The 17,204-nt window shown below is 35.7% G+C and overlaps 1 protein-coding gene across 3 annotated transcripts in view; it reads right to left on the bottom strand.

Moving 5' to 3' along the window:
* Window positions 1-357: 357 nt before the first annotated feature.
* TMEM38B (transmembrane protein 38B) overlaps window positions 358-17,204 on the bottom strand; it is a 51,950-nt gene continuing 35,103 nt past the window's right edge. For all 3 annotated transcript variants that reach the window (XM_045042798.1, XM_023242537.2, XM_006939345.5), the window contains one exon: window positions 358-2,340. In XM_045042798.1, coding sequence (XP_044898733.1) covers window positions 2,128-2,340 — 213 coding nt within the window. In that variant the 3' untranslated portion in view covers window positions 358-2,127. The remainder of the gene's footprint in view (window positions 2,341-17,204) is intronic.

Below are 17,204 nucleotides of genomic sequence, written 5' to 3'. Positions count from 1 at the left end.
TAACTCCCTATGACTTGCTGTGTGAAACAGGCCCACAGGCCTCTTTCATGCTACACGTTAGGAAAGAAGTTTAAACAATCTGCTTTGCAAATCTAGTCAAGTCTCGAGGCAGCATGAGTAGATTCAGAGTGGGACATTTCAAGCCTAAGCCATGTTCTCCAGTACAGCTTTTTCCTAAGAAACTTGAAATGAAGGTTACAGGATGCATGACTAGATTAATAAAGCTTGCAACAATATCCCATTTGGACAGTAATCATTCAATATATACTGAAATCAGTCAAAATGCCAGAGAAGTTCTGAACTACTAACTCAAGAAAAATATAAAACAAAAAACATAAAAATAATATAATACTCCACTGGTGCTAAATAACTTACTTTAATAAATTGTCTTTAATACAAGTATAAAACAATATTCCTATCATTTCAACTACAGTTAATCCCAGACTTCAAAGCTAAGTCAATAATTAGTAACACGTTAATTCTGAAAAGTTTTTAACTACAAGAGTATCAAATATACTACAAAACTCAAATATTTTAATGCTTTCTGACACAGTATTAAAAATAAACTTCTTAGCATCCCAAGGCTATCAAAGGTCCTCCTCCCCCCAAATATTTATTTATTAAGTTAAAGCATAGTACCCTGTTCGTGCTTATATTTATCAAAAAAAAAAATTTTAATGTCTAACTTCAGTGTGCTTTGAATACTTCTATGCCATCCCCAAATGCCTTATATACATACATACTAACTCTTTGCAGGTAGGAGGTTCATGGTCTTGGTAGAAAAAGTCATGTTAGTTACAGTGTTTTAAAATTCTAACTAGACTTTTAAACTATAAAATAAAACAAGAAAGTTTAACATTATTTAGTTAGTACCTTTTCTCCTCTCTCTCTTTTTTGTTGGGGGGGGGGCGCAAAAAGGACTGATTTAACATCATTCTTCATTCAAATGGACTATTATACAAGGTTTTAGTTTATGGTTCTTCTTTGTTAGCTGGTTAATATCAAATGCCCAAGGACAATTCTCATTAGAGCTGAACATTTCCACATAAGGGTAATTAGATTCAATTTAAAATAAAGTTAATAATATATGTAAGTACATGTAGATTAAAATACAACATAAACATATGCAAACTAGTACAGACATTCACCTAGAAAACTGAAAAGTATCCACTAGAAAGGAGACATAGGGAAAAATTTTAAACTGAAATAATACTTTTTGCTGAATCATTAAGCTACTACCATCAACATAGATCAACTAAGATCAGAAAGAAGTTAAGAATATGCAAAATGCTGACAAGAATGATTTATTCTACAATTAAAATGAATGTTTTAAAGAGAAAAAATAACTTTCTAAAATGAAACTTACAAAACAAAACTTGGGTTTAGTAATTTATTAAAAATTTCACCCCTAATTTTCTTTTGAAAAAAAGGAACATTATAAACAAGGGCATGAAATAGACTTCAGATTGAGACTCATACCAATACTCTGTTCTCAATGAAAAATAGTACTATTTTAAAAAATTAAATAAAATTTCAAATATTTTCTATTTAATGTACATTAAAAAATACAGTATTTATACCTGAAATATAAACTAGTCATTTATTTTCATTCATAATATAAAGTGATTTAGGGAAGGTTTACTTTTCCCAGTGCTCAAAATTAAATAAGAACTGTTTTCCATATCTAGGAATTATACTGATCACATAAAGTAAAAGTTTAATTTTGCGGAACTAAAGCTCAGATTCAAATAAAAAATGTGTTTGAAAATACCTAAATAAAACAAAGGCTTTAATTTTTATTAGTTTGCAATCATAGCAAGTTTACTTTTTCTAACATTAGGAAAAAAAATCAAGCCCCCTTTATCAATATAAAAATTTTAAAATAATCACAATAGAATCTTTTATATATAACTTAGAAAAACAATTTCACATGATACACTCATAACACTCAGAAATTACAATCCAGAAAGAGACAATCTCCCTGAAACAGAAAGAAGTTCTTTCTTTTTGTCACCTCCATTCCTTATATAAACTTTATTTCACATCATTTACATACAAATATTTATCACCATCTGTCAGGTAGGTAAGAAAAAAAATTCTGCCTTTAGAGCTCATACAGTAAATTTACTAAGTCTTCTTGGTATGTTTCTTTTTAACAGTATCTGAAGCAACAGCTATAGGTTTTGAGGTCGATGAACCAGTACCATTAAAAGATGATTTTGTTTCACTTTTCTTTTCACATGGTGTGAACTGCTGCTGCCAACCAAACAGCATCCGGCTCAATGCGTCCTCAAAGAGAGCAAAAGGCACAGTAGCAGTCTCTGTAATCATCATGGTTATCTGGAAAAAGAAAGTTCAATTTTGAATTTAAACACAAATGTCTTCTGTTTCTCAAAACTGAGAGGAGAAAGTAAATTTTAAAAGAGAGAAAGATTAAAAACACATTCTTATTTACTGTTTAAAACATTTTTTTATTGAGGTATAATGGACATATTAGTTTCAGGTGTAAAACATGTTTCAATATTTGTATATATTGCAAAACGATCACCACAACAGGTCACCACACATGGTTACAAAGCTTTTGTGTGATGAAAACTTTTACAATTTATTCTCTTAACAGCTTTTGAATATGCAATACACTATGATTAACTATAGTCACCATGCTTCACATTGCATCCCCATGACTTATTTTGTTAACTAGAAGGTTGTAGTTTTTGAGTTCCTTCATCCCTCACTCCCCCCACCCCCAGCCCCTGGCAACCACCAATCTATTCCTTATATTTGAGTTTTGTTTTGTTTGTTCATTTGTTTTTTTAGATTTCACTTGTAAGTAAAATCATGTACTATTTGTTTCTAACTTCTTTCACTTAGCATAATGCCCTCAGGATGCGACTATGTTGTTGCAAATGGCAAGATTTCATTCTTTTTACGGCTGAGCAATATTCCAGTATGTATGTGTGTGTGTTTTACATCTTCTTTATTCATCCACCAACTGACACATTGTTTCTGTTATCCAGGCTATTGTAAATAATGTTGCAGTGAACATGGGGATGCATATATCTTTTTGAATTATTTCAATTTCTTCAGATAAGTATCCAGAGTGGAATTACTAGCTCATAAAGTAGTTCTATTTTTAATTTTTTGAGGAACCTCCAAACTGTTTTGCACAGTGGCTGCACCAACTTCCATTCCCACCCACAGTGCACAAGGGTTCCCCATCCTCCAGATCCTCATAAACACTTGTTATTTCTTGTCTTTTGGATAACAGCCATTCTGACATTCTGATATCTCCTTGTGGTTTTGATTTGCACTGCCTGAGGATGAGTGATGCTGAGCATCTTTTCATGTACCTGCTGGCCATCTGTATGTCTTCTCTGGAAAAATGTCTGTCTATTCAGAACTGTCCATTTTTAAATTGGATTGTTTGGCTTTTTGCTATTGAGTTGTATGAGTTCTTTTTGTATTTTGGATATTAACCACTTATCAGATACATGATTTGCAAATATTTTCTCCTATTCAGTAGGTTGCCTTTTCATTTTGCTGACAATTTTCTTTGCTGTACACTTTTTCAATTTAATGTAGTTCCACTTATTTATTTTTGCCTTTTTTGTCTTTGCTTTTGGTGTCAGATCCAAAAAAATATCACCAAGACTGATGTCAAGGAGCTTACCAGTATGTTTTCATCTTCCCGGAGTTTTATGGTTTCAGGTCTTTAATCCATTTTGAGTTAATTTTTATGTATGGTATAAGACAGTATTTCAGTTTCATTCTTTTCCATGTGGCTCTCCAGTTTTCCCAACACCATTTACTGAAGAGACCATCCTTCCCCCATCGTATATTCTTGGTTCCTTTGTAGTAAATAAATTGAACGCATGTGCATGGGTTTATTTCTGAGCTAAAATGTTATTGTTTAATCTTTAGGAGAAGAAAACCTAAGCTAGGTTCTAGAAAATCTCTGTTCTCTGTAAGTTTATACTTAAGCAAAGGAAAAGAACATAACTCGTTAACAATAACACAAGGTACCATATTTTGGGGTGGAAATGAGCAGTACAACCATAAAAATATATCTAGTATTCAAAGGAAATAGGAAGAAAAAATATCTATAGTCAACACCAAACAATCAATAACAGCTGTCATTACTATGCCCTTAACATGTGCCAGAACTTTAATAAGTGTTCTATATTATCTCATCTTCTTTATTTTTTTTAATGTTTATTTTTGAGAGAGAGAGAGAGACAGCATATGCACAAGCAGGGGAGGGGCAGAGAGAAGATGATGGAGGATCTGAAGTGGGCTCTGAGCTGACACCAGCAAACCCGAAGTGGGGCTGGAACTCACAAACCACGAGATCATGACCTGAGCCCAAGTCATGCTTAACCAACTGAGCCACCCAGGTATCCCCATCTTATCCTCTTTAAGTGTAATCCAACAATTACTCCATTATTACTCTCAGCACAGAGATGTGAACCATGGCTGACAGGTTCAGTAACTTGCTTGAAGTCACAGAACTAATAAGCAGTAAAGCAGTTTGGAACACCCAGATTTTGAGTTCAATCACTAAATACACTGTATTCTATCATTATCTAAAGTCACAGATTTTTTAGTAAATGCAGAATACTACCCTTAGGAAAGACTGTAGAAAGTCTCTAATCATCCAATGCTTTCTATATGTATATGTATATGCATATACATATATTTATACACAAAGCACTAAGACATTAGGAGGTAGAATATAAAGTGCTACCAATTCTTTATTTGGCAAAATGCAGTGTTCAGAGATGTTCAGATTTGTTAAAAAAATTAGACTGGTACAAAAGGATCTGGGGACAGAGTTTTAAGGACTAGAATGATCCCAAAAAGCCCAAGAATTTCCAAGAGACAATTCTTCCAGCAAATCTAAGATAATGAATCAAATTAGAAATTTATGGAATCAAATCTCCACAAGAGGCCCCTACTTAATCCACTTATTTGAAGAAAATGGAATCAAGAAAAAAATTCTTATTAACTGCAATACGGTCTAGGTAGTGAGGAGACAGAATAGGTTCCATCAAGGAGAATGGATAAGTGAAACCCATACTGTGCAATTGTTAGAAGTAATAAATAGAAAAGTAATATGGGGAATTCTTAAAAAAAAACTGTTAGGTGAAAGCTAGAACAAGAGCTATAGTGTGCTATCATTTAGATAAATTAAAAATGCATGCACACACAACACTGTGAATGTACAAAATGTCACAGAATTGTATACTAAGAAATAGCTAATTTTGTTATGTGACTTTGACCTCAATAAAAAGAAACAAAAAAAATAACAAACTTTTTAAATAATGCATGCACACAGGCTTCAAGCTAGCCATGACTAAATAAATGCCTTATATCAGACTCAGTCTCTCACCAAAATCAGTATTAAAAACAGAAATACACAAAACAACCACACAAAGGCACTGGAGAACAACAAATCAGGCAGAACCTAATGGGGCTATCCCTAAGAGAAAGTTAACTGAACAAGGTGAGCTCCACATTCAATCTGGCATTTTTCTTTTAATGAAATGTGTCAATTCACAGCATAGGAGAATAGCAAACAGAAGTCCCAAATGGGCTAAGAAGACAGAGCCTGCAGTCTGAGAAGGCCAAAGCACCTAGGACTTGAGAGAAAGAAAGCTCAAAAAGGAGAGAACCAGAAAAACATTAAGCCCAAAGATCCACGCATAATTTACTCTGGAGAAGTTTACCCTAAACTGTGCAAACACAGGAAGAGATTTCAAAAACCTAGTGCAGAGCAACAGTTGGAAGGCCAAAAGCTGAGCAGACACTTCAGCAGCCAGCTGAAGGTTAGAGTACAAAGCCAGCCAAAGTGGAACTGCCTAGGGATACATCTCAGGCTTAAATTAAGACTCCAAAAAGGTCACATTCTAGAAGGGCAAACCCCAAAGAGCACAGCATTAACAAAACCTATAACTAACTATCAACAGGATTATAATAATCTGCTTGTGCATTAAACCTGGTTGCCAGAAAAATGTCAGAATATAGTCCCTGCCCTTAAAGTCCTTACAAATTAGTCAAAGACAAGCTAGTCAGAGACAGAGTAAATCAGTAATTACAGAACAGTAAAGAGTAAATGCAGTGATGGAGGTGTGGCCACAAATTTTTAGGTAAGAGATATAGATTTGGAAGTCATTACCATACAAGTAAAAGGTAAAGGCATGAATATGAATGTGATCACCTGGAGAGAAAACATACACAAAGGAGAGTCTAAATATAATGTTAATCTACAAGTTTATGCCATTATTGGACAAGATATAAGAAGAACTTCCTTATAGTAAATTATTCTTTAGCATAAATAGTTATAATGCAAAATTATCTTGGTCATAACTTGACTTCGTGAACTGCCAATAAAAGATAAAAGAATTCAGATAAAAACAATGGTCCACTGTCAGGAAAACAGCAATGTCTTTTTACAAAATCTTAAAGAAAAGACTGTCAGGATCTAAAGTATTTCCTGAGAACATGAACTATATAGTATTTTTCAAAGTCGAGTGCTTTAATAGAATCTCTACTCCCAGTAGACTCATCACTCAGCTGAGAAGTATTGCTGGCATCAGAAATTACTGCTGAGATAGACTTACGAGGTTCAAGGACAAACTTCTGTGAATTCAGCCTCTTATCAGGTCTTGATTCAGCAAGGTGACACAAATATAATGGTGACAAATGGAACGAATCTTTATTCTTTTACAAATAAAATACAAAACTGTCTCCTTATTTAGTAAACTATCAACAGAAAAAGTGTATTACATAATTTAAATAGCATTTGACTTCCTGGTCTCTTGCTTAAAAAGGGAAATAAAGAAAAGAAAGTAGAAACCTTAACAACAATCTGATATTTACAACATATCCTAAGATATAAACTAATTCAAGTAAAGAAACTGTTTAAAGCTCCACCATATTCTTTATGTAATATCTCATGTCATATCATTTCAAAGATGCCCAAATGTGACATACAATCTGAGGTCTTTAAGGGCACAAACAGCACTTAATGTTCTTTAGATCCTTCACAGTGTCTAGAATGGAGAGTACAACCAATAAACGTAACTTCTACCTCACAGGAGCAACTGAAAAACTATTATACAATGTATCTACATAGGCAAAAAAATCTATCATACAATATATCTACACTGGCAAAATAATATCTACATTATTAATCTCTCTCCACCTAGAATATACTTCTTTCTGTCTCTACCTGCCTAGATCAAACAATCTTTTGTAGTGCAACTCATGTGTCAACTCCAAAACCTTTTGGACACCTTCCAGTGAAAGTCTCCTTGCCCCTGAATGAACTCCCAATGGCAAGTGGCATATTCAACCATGTTTTCTGTTAATCTATACTTTCTTCGTCAGTGATACCACTCATTCATTCGTCAGCATTAACCTGAGGCTACCAAATAAATTGAAATCTTAGGATTTCCAATTCTTTAAGTAAGCTTCACACCCAGTGCAGAGCCCAATGTGGGACTTGAACCCATGACCCTGAAGATCAAGACCTGAGCTGAGATCAAGAGTCAGACACTTAACTGACTGAGCCGCCCAGGTGCCCCAAGATTTTCATTTTATAAATGTCATTTTCAATAAACTGGGTAAATTAATTATTTCTGGTAGTACAATCTTAGATAATTAAGTATGAGGGAATTAAATACAGAGAGACCTCTGTATTTATCTTGATCATTTATCAGTCAACAAATATAAATTTAAAATCTACCACATACACTAGACACACTGATAGGGATACAGCAATCAATAAAACAAACTTAGTGCCTATCTTCATAAAGTTTAAAAGCATAGTGTACATGTCTCATATGTTTCTTCATAACATCTTAAGGACAAAGTCTGGGTCTTATTTAAAGTTTATATGCTCATGTGTATCCCTCAAAGGGCCTAATAATATTGTCCCACATTCATGTTTTCAATAATATACCATCTGAATATACCTCTCAAGAGCATTCAGCACAACTCCCCAGTCCATCCTTCCTAAATCTGTATCTCAGTTTTCCCCTTGCTTCATTCACAACTTCTTTACAGTTTCCCGTTCTGAATCTTCCTTCTCTAAATATTAAAGAATCTCCTGGCTCTGTCTTCACTCCTCTCTCTGTTTCTCTGTATAATATAACTGCTTCCCTAAGTTGATTTACAAATTTAATACAATCTCAATTAAAAAAAATACTAACAAGTTTTTTTTTTTTTATGGAATTAGACAAATTGCTATTAAAGTTCATATCCATACACAAAAATAGCTGGGAAAATTTTGAGGAGAAAAACAAACATGCAGGAATATTCAGAAAACACTAAAAATGAAAAATTCAAAGAATGCCTGATTCTCCATAGCCTTGTAAACAGAACATACATGAGAAATGGAATCTGAGGATTATTTTAATTAACATTTCTCAAATTATGAATGCTTCGATTTTTTCATATGTTGGAAAGACATCTTCATATCTTTTCCATGTGAATTGCCTGTTGACAGCTTCCTTTTAATTTTTCCATCAGGTTTTTGACCCTGTAACCTTTAATTTTTAAGAGGTTGTTATGTATTACAAATACAAACCATCAATAATATATGTTGCAAGTACTTTTATCACAGTTTGACAATTGTACTTTTATTTTGTCCATGGTGCTTCCATCCACGCAACTTTTTGAAAAATGTTAGAGTCAAACTTGTCAACCTTTTCTTTACAGAAAAAGAAAAAAGTAAGCCCAAAGTAAGTACAAGGAAGGACACAATATAGACCTGAAATCAGTGAAATACAAAACAGAAAACAATGACACAAAAAGCTGCATCTTTTTTTTTAATTTTTTTTTAATGTTTATTATTTTTGAGAGAGAGAGAGAGCATGAGCAGGGGAGGGGCAGAGAGAGAGAGACAGAATCTGAAGAAGGCTCTGAGCTGTCAGCACAGAGCCAATGTGGGGTTCAAATTCATGAACCGTGAGATCAGGACTTGAGCCCAAGTTGGACGCTCAACCGACTGAGCCAGGCGCCCCAAAGCCTGGGTCTTTCAAACAAATCAATGGAACTTATAAACACCTAGTAGGGCTGACTTAGAAAGAGAGGAGGGGGTGGAGTTAAGATGGCAGAAAAGTAGGGAGACCCTAAGCTTGTCTCATCCCTTGAACTCCGCTAGATATTTAATCATTCTAAACACCAAAGAAATCAACTGGAGGTCTGAATGAAAAAAACTGCGAGACTACATGTAGAAAGGGGAACACTGTTTGGAAGGTAGGAAGTACAGAGAGTTTACAGGGTGAGATACTGTTCTGGGTCCAGCCGGGGAGGGAAATAGCCTAAGGAGGCTATCATGAAGTATTATAAGCGGCAGAGAACATATGGTGGGAGCAGTGCCTGGCTTAAGGGTGCTCAAGTGGTGAAGCAGGTAGAATCCCAGGAGTGACAGCATGGTCTGAGGATCGCCTGTGTCACAAGAAAGAGTGGTCGCACCAAAAAGTTGTGCTGTTTCCAGGCATAAGAGAAGGGGCTTAGTCAGGCTGAAGGCTGCAAGCTGGGGTGCCTGCTTTCTGCTGTTTTGACATGAACTCTGAACAGCAGCACAGTCATGCCACTGCTTTTTTCACCAGGCAGACAAAAGCCTGGCGAGACCCTTCCCCAGAGGAGCAGCACAGGTCCGGCCCAGGGAATCCCTAAAATTTGGAGTTTTGAAACTCAGTCATGCACCTGAAATTTTAAAAAATCTTGGACACAAGAGGGGTGACTAATTGCTCTTCTGTGAGGCTTCCCTGAAGCGTGTCAACATTTAGTTCCAGATTCAAGAGTGGGAGGGGAAGCTGGCCACATTCATTCCGTCCTTCATAGCTGAAAGCCTTCAGGGAGCAAAACAGTGCCACCCAGAGGAGGCCGGAGACACTTACATCAAGACCTGCACCCCTGAACCCCTGAGGCTCTTTTCCACTAAAAGGAGTGAGCCTGAGAATCAGTGGGGCAGGCTCCTCCCCCCAGAAGACCAGCACTAATAACTCTTTTGCACCAAGTCTACTACCATAGTATTGAAAAGTGTCAACTCTAGGGGAAATTAGATCCAACTTCTGTTTTACTTTCTTTTTTTTTTTCATTTGTTTTCTAATTTTTTTAATTCCTTTTTTTTTTGTTTGTTTTACTTTTTACTATTTTTATATATACCTATTTTTGTATTATTTTATTTTTGGATCTACGTCCCTTTAACAAGCAGATCAAAACACACTCAGGATCTAGCTTTTTTGTTTGTTTCTTTGTGTGTATTTCTTTTGTTTTCTGGACAAATTACAAGATGGAGAAACTCACCCAAAAGAAAAAACAGGCAAGAGATCACAGCCAGTGATTTAATCAACACAGATATAAGTAAGATGTCTAAACTAGAATTTAAAACCACGAATACAAGAATGCTAGCTGGGTTTGAAAAAAGTATAGGAGACAACAGAGAATCCCTTTCTGCAGGGATAAAGGAACCAAAATCTAGTCAGGCCAAAATTAAAAATGCTATAACCAAGATGCAATCTCAAACGGATCCAATGACAGCGAAAATGGATGAAGCGGAGCAGCAAATCAGTGACACAGAAGATAAAGTTATGGAAAATAATGAAGCTGAAAAGAAGATACAAAGGCCAAAGATCACAATACAAGACTTAAAGAACTCAGCAACTTATTAAAGAGGAATAACATTCATATCATAGGCATCCCAGAAGATGAAGAGACAGAAAAAGGGGCAGAAGATTGTGAGCAAATTATAGCTGAAAACTGTCCTAACCTGGGGAAGGACACAGGTATCAAAATCCAAGCAGCACAGAGAACTCCCATTAAATTCAACAAAAGCTGCCCATCACCAAGGCATATCATAGTCAAATTCACAAAATACTCAGACAAAGAAAGAATCCTGAAAGCAGCAAGGGAGAAAAAAAAGTCCTTAACCTACGAGGGAAGGCAGATCAGGTTCACAGCAGATCTGTCCACAGAAACTTGGCAGGCCAGAAAGGAGTAGCAGGATATTTTCAACATGCTGAATATGAAAAACATGCAGCCAAGAATTCTTTATCCAGCAAGGCTGTCATTCAGGATAGGAGGAGACATAAAGAGTTTCCAGATAAACAAAAACTAAAGGAGTTCGTGACCACTAAACCAGTCCAGCAAGAAATTTTAAGGGGGACTCTTTGAGTGGAAAAAAACAAAACAAAAAGACCAAAAGCGACAAAGATTAGAAAGGACCAGAGAATATCACCAGAAACATCAATTCCACAGGCAACACAATGACACTAAATTCGTATCTCTTAATAATTATTCTGAATGTAAATGGACTAAAAGACATAGGGTATCAGAATGGATAAAAAAACAACAACAAGAACAAGTTCCAATTATATGCTGCCTACAAGAGACTCATTTTACACCTAAAGAAACCTGCAGATTGAAAGTCAGGGGATGGAGAACAATCTATTACGCTAACGGATGTCAAAAGAAAGCTGGAGTAGCCATACTTATATCAGACACACTACACTTTAAAACAAAGACTGTAACAAGAGATGAAGAAGGGCATTCGATCATAATTAAGGGGTCTATCCATCAAGAAGATCTATCAATTGTGATTATTTATGGCCCCAACCTGGAGGCACCAAAATATATAAATCAATTCATCACAAACAAAGAAACTCATTGATAATAATACCATAATAGTAAGGGACTTTAACACCCCACTTACAACAATGGACAGATCATCTAAGCAGAAAATCAACAAGGAAACAATGGCTTTGAATGACACACTGGACCAGATGGACTTAACAGATATAATCAGAACATTTCATCCTAAAGCAGCAGAATACACATTCTTCTCGAGTGCACATGGAACATTCTCCAGAGTAGATCACATAATGGGTCACAAATCAGCCCTCAACAAGTACATAAAGATCGTGATCACACCATACCATAAAGATCGCTATGGAACTTGAAATCAACCACAAGAAAAAATTTGGAAAGCCTACAAATACATCGAGGTTAAAGAACATCCTACTAAAGAATGAATGGATTAACCAGGAAATTAAAGTAGAAACAAAAAAATACATGGAAGCCAATGAAAATGAACACATGACAGTCCAAACCCTTTGGGATACAGCAAAGGCAGTCCTAAGAGGAAAGTATATTGCAATTCAGGCCTCTCTCAAGAAGCAAGAAAGGTCCCAAATACACAACCTAATCTTATACCTAAAGGAGTTAGAAAAGGAACAACAAATAAAGCCTAAAACTATCAGAAGAAAAGGAAACAGTAAAGATTACAGCAGAAATAAATGACGTAAAAACAAACAAAAAACAGTAGAACAGATCAACGAAACTAAGAGCTGGTTCTCTGAAGAATAAACACCATTGATAAACCCCTAGCAAGACTTAGAAAAGAGAAAGGACCCAAATAGATAAAATCATGAATGAAAGAGGATAGATCACAACCAACACCACAGAAATATAAATTATAAGAGAATACTATGAAAATTTATGTGCCAGCCAATTGGGCAATCTGGAAGAAGTGGACACATTCCTAGGAACTCACAAACTACCAAAATTTAAACAGGAAGAAATAAAAAATTTGAACAGACCCATAAGCAGAAAAGAAATTGAATCAATAACTAAAAATTTCCCAACAAACACTAGTCCTGGGCCAGATGACTTCGCAGGGGAATTCTACCAGACATTTAAAGAAGAGTTAATCCTTATTTTTCTCAAACTGCTCCAAAAAATAGAAATGGAAGGAAAACTTCCAAACTCATTCTACAAAGTCAGCATTACCTTGATTCCAAAATCAGACAAAAACCCCACTAAAAAGGAGAATTACAGGCCAATATATATCCCGGATGAACCTAGATACAAACATCTCCACAAGATACTAGCAAATCAAATTCAACAGTACCTGAAAAGAATTATTCACACTAACCAAGTGGGATTTATTCCTGGGCTGCAGGGCTGGTTCAATATTCACAAATCAATCAACATGATACACCACATTAATATAAAAGAAAGGATAAGAACCAAATGATCTCGTCAATAGATGCAAAAGAGCATTTGATAAAATACAGCATCCATTCTTGATAAAAACTCTCAACAAAGTAGGTACAGAAAGAACAAACCTCAACATCATAAAAGCCATATACAAAAGACCCATAGCTAATATCATCCTCAAGGGGGAAAAATGGAGAGCCTTTCCCCTATGCTCAGGAACAAGACAAAGATATCCACTCCCACCATTTCTATTAAACATAGTACTGGAAGTCTTAGCCCCAGTAATCAGACAAGAAAAAGAAAGAAAGAGCATACAAATCAGCAAGGAAGAAGCCAAACTTTCATTATTTGCAGGTGACATGATACTCTATGTAGAAAACCCAAAAGACTCCACCAAAAAATTATTAGAACTGGGGAACTGGGTAGTTAGTTGGCATATGACAGTTGATTTCAGCTCAGGCCATGATCTCACAGATTGTGGGTTTGAGCCCCACACTGGACTCTGCGCTGACACACAGAGTCTGCTTGGGATTATCTCTCTCTCTCTGCCCCTCTCGTGATCACACTCTCGCTTGCTCTCTCTCTCAAAATAAATTAAAACATTTAAAAAAAATTTAAATGCTAGAACCAATATATGAATTCAGCAAAGCTGCAGAATATAAAATCAACATGCAGAAATCTGTTGCATTTCTATATACGAATAATGAAGCAGCAGAAAAAGAAATCAAGGAATCAATCCCATTTGCAATTGTATCAAAAACAAGAAGATATCTAGGAATAAATTTAGCTAAATTGGTAAAAGATCTATACTCTGAAAACCAAGAAAACTTGAGAAAGATACTAAAGAGGACACAAAGAAATGGAAAAGCATTCCATGCTCATGGATTAGAAGAACAAACATTATTAAAAATGTCTATATTAACCCAGGGGCGCCTGGGTGGCTCAGTCAGTTAAGCGTCCGACTTCGACTCAGGTCATGATCTCGCAGCTGTGAGTTCAAGCTCCACATTGGGCTCTGTGCTGACAGCTTAGAGCCTGGAACCTGCTTTGGATTCTGTGTCTCCCTCTCTCTGCCTCGTCCCCAGCTCACACTCTCTCTCTCTCTCACTCTCTCAAAAATAAACATTAAAAAAAGAAGTCTATATTACCCAGAGCAATCAACACATTTAATCCAATCCCTATGAAAATATCATGAGCATTCTTCACAGAGCCAGAACAAACAATCAATGGAACAGAATATAGTCCAGAAATAGACCCACAAATATAATAGCAACTGACAGTCAATAAAGATGCCAATATAATTCAACAAGGGAAAGGACAGTCTTGTCAGCAAATAGTATTAGAACAAATTCATCTTCATGTGGAAAAAATAAAACTGACCCTTACCTCGTATCAATCATAAACTTAATTTGAAATGGATCAGATACCTAAATATAAAGGCAAAAACTGTAAGAAGAAAATACAGGTAAAAAAATCTTCACAACCCTGGTGTATGGAAGAACTGCTTACATAGGATGCTAAAAGCAACACCATAAAAGGACAACGTGATAACTGAATTTCATCAAAACTAAAAACTTCAACTCTTCTAAAGACAATATTAAGGAAAAAAAAGAAAGCCACAAACTAGGAGAAAAATATTTGCAATTCAGATATCTCACAAAGAATTGGTATCTGAACATACTGAGAACTGTTACAAGTCAATAATAAGAAAAATAATTTTCACAAATGGGCAAAGATTTGAACACTGATAATAGAAATGACCAGTAAGCATCAACAATAGCCAGAGTATGGAAAAAGCCCAAATGTCCATCAATGGACAAAACATAATGTTAGAATGAGTATATTTTATTATATGAAAAACTTTTTCAAATTTTTTTTTCAACGTTTTTTACTTATTTTTGGGACAGAGAGAGACAGAGCATGAACGGGGGAGGGGCAGAGAGAGAGGGAGACACAGAATCGGAAACAGGCTCCAGGCTCTGAGCCATCAGCCCAGAGCCCGACGCGGGGCTCAAACCCACGGACCGCGAGATCGTGACCTGGCTGAAGTCGGACACTTAACCGACTGCGCCACCCAGGCGCCCCTATATGAAAAACTTTTTAAAAATTTTTAAAGAGCTTGTTCTTAAGTGTTTTGCAAACTTCACAGCCCTTTGAAGTTATTCTTTGTATTTCTGGAAAATGTACTGTCAGATTAACTTTCTGTATAAGATCCTTTAGCCCAATTTTTTCAGATCTGAGGCCCTGAATAAAAGACCACATATAATAAAGATGAGAAATCAGAGTATTTACATGAAAGAGTAAGTTGGTGGCCTGGGTATTGGAGGGATCTTAAAAAAAAAAAAAAATGCTACTTCACTAAAACATTTTTTAAAAGAGATACTGATGAAGTTGGTCTCTGTACCACATATTGGAGGACTGATAGAGGTTATACCTAGAAAATGGAATTAACAAGTCACAAGATATATGATTCTTCAACTTTGTCAGATACTGCCAAACTGCTCTCCTGGGCTGTTTCTATTTATACTCCCTCTAAATCCCTTTAAAATAGTTTATATGCTTTGTCTTCAATTTCTCTTATTCACCTCAGTCTATTACAATCATTTTTCTATTCTCTTCCAGTCCACTGAAACTGGTTTTATCAAGGTCACCAAATACCTCTCCATTTCAAAATCCAACAAACTCCTTTCAGTTTTAATCCCTCTTAACCACTCAAGTCTCCCTGTGCTTCATTTCACAATAACACTATTTCATGATAACTCCTTATCCTGAGGAGCCAAAAGATAATCCATGCTTCTCAAACTTTTCTCAAATCATCTCTGATGGAAGAAAGTGAACTTAGCAGAACCTCAAATGAAGACATGCCAAATATAAAATGTCATATTTTATTTTATCTTTTAAAAAAAGTGTATTTTGAATTCTATTCCATAATATATTCCTGTTTAACTTTAAAATGTTTATAATCATTAACACTGAAATCAACTACTGGTACATAATGCTTCACATTTATAATGTGACTTTGTATGCTAGTGCCAAACAAAAGCCATATATCCCTTAAGATATGTGTAACTCTACTTAAAGAAAGATAAATGATGTGCTTAAAACTGTGAAGCCTAGATTTCAAATTCTTACTCCAAAGTCCATGTGCTTTGCCCTATACTAACAGTCTTAGTTGGCACATATTTCTTTCCTCTGAGACTTGGATTTTAACAATCACAAAGGACTTGTGAGAGCTGGAAAAGGAGAACAGAGTCCTTCTTGAATGAAACTGGGATCATACAAGAACTGAGCATCACTGAATGTTCAGCTTGCTTGCGTTCTGGAAACAGGAAGAAAGAAAACAAAGATAAGAGGGAGGGAAAGATGGGGTGCCTGGGTGGCTCAGTAGATTAAGCAACCGACTGACTTGTGATTTCTGCTTATGTCATGATCTCACACTCTGTGAGATCAAGCCCCGCATCAGGCTCTCTGCTGACAGTCTGGAGCCTGCTTTGGATTCTCTCTCTCTGTCCCTCCACTGTTCACGTGCACTCTCATGCTTTCTCTCTCAAAAATACATAAACATTTTTTTAAAAGAGCGGGGGAAAGAGACAAGAGAAAGTGGAAGAAATTTAACATAATGCTCTCAAAAAGGAAAAAAATTAATAGACCAGACATGGAAAAATTAGTAACTATATACTATATTTGAAACATCATAGGGGCACCTGGGCGGCTCAGCCGGTTAAGTGTCCGACTTCGGCTCAGGTCATGATCTCACAGTCCATGAGTTTGAGCCCCGCGTCGGGCTCTGTGCTGACAGCTCAGAGCCTGGAGCCTGCTTCAGATTCTGTGTCTCCCTCTCTCTCTGACCCTCCCCCATTCATGCTCTGTCTCTCTCTGTCTCAAAAATAAACATTAAAAAAAAAAAATTTAAGAAACATCATAAGCATATGTGTAGATATATGTAGACTCCTTACACCTCCAAAATAAAGAATATATTTACTTTTCATACATACAAATAATTATAAAATCTCATCAATACTAGTAGAGAAATGAAGTCTCAACAAACACCATAGAATACCACACACACTGTCTAAAATGCTGTCAAAGAAAAAATTTTTAAAGATTTTTTTAACATTTGAAATTTTAAAACACGCTTGTCAAATAAGAAACTGTAGTGTAAGTTAAGAGGAATGTAAATTGGATGACAATAATAT

Source organism: Felis catus, chromosome D4, assembly GCF_018350175.1.
Source record: "Felis catus isolate Fca126 chromosome D4, F.catus_Fca126_mat1.0, whole genome shotgun sequence".
Taxonomy (NCBI): domain Eukaryota; kingdom Metazoa; phylum Chordata; class Mammalia; order Carnivora; family Felidae; genus Felis; species Felis catus.
Note: the sequence above shows the minus strand (reverse complement) of the source record. Positions and strands in the feature narration are given on the sequence as shown.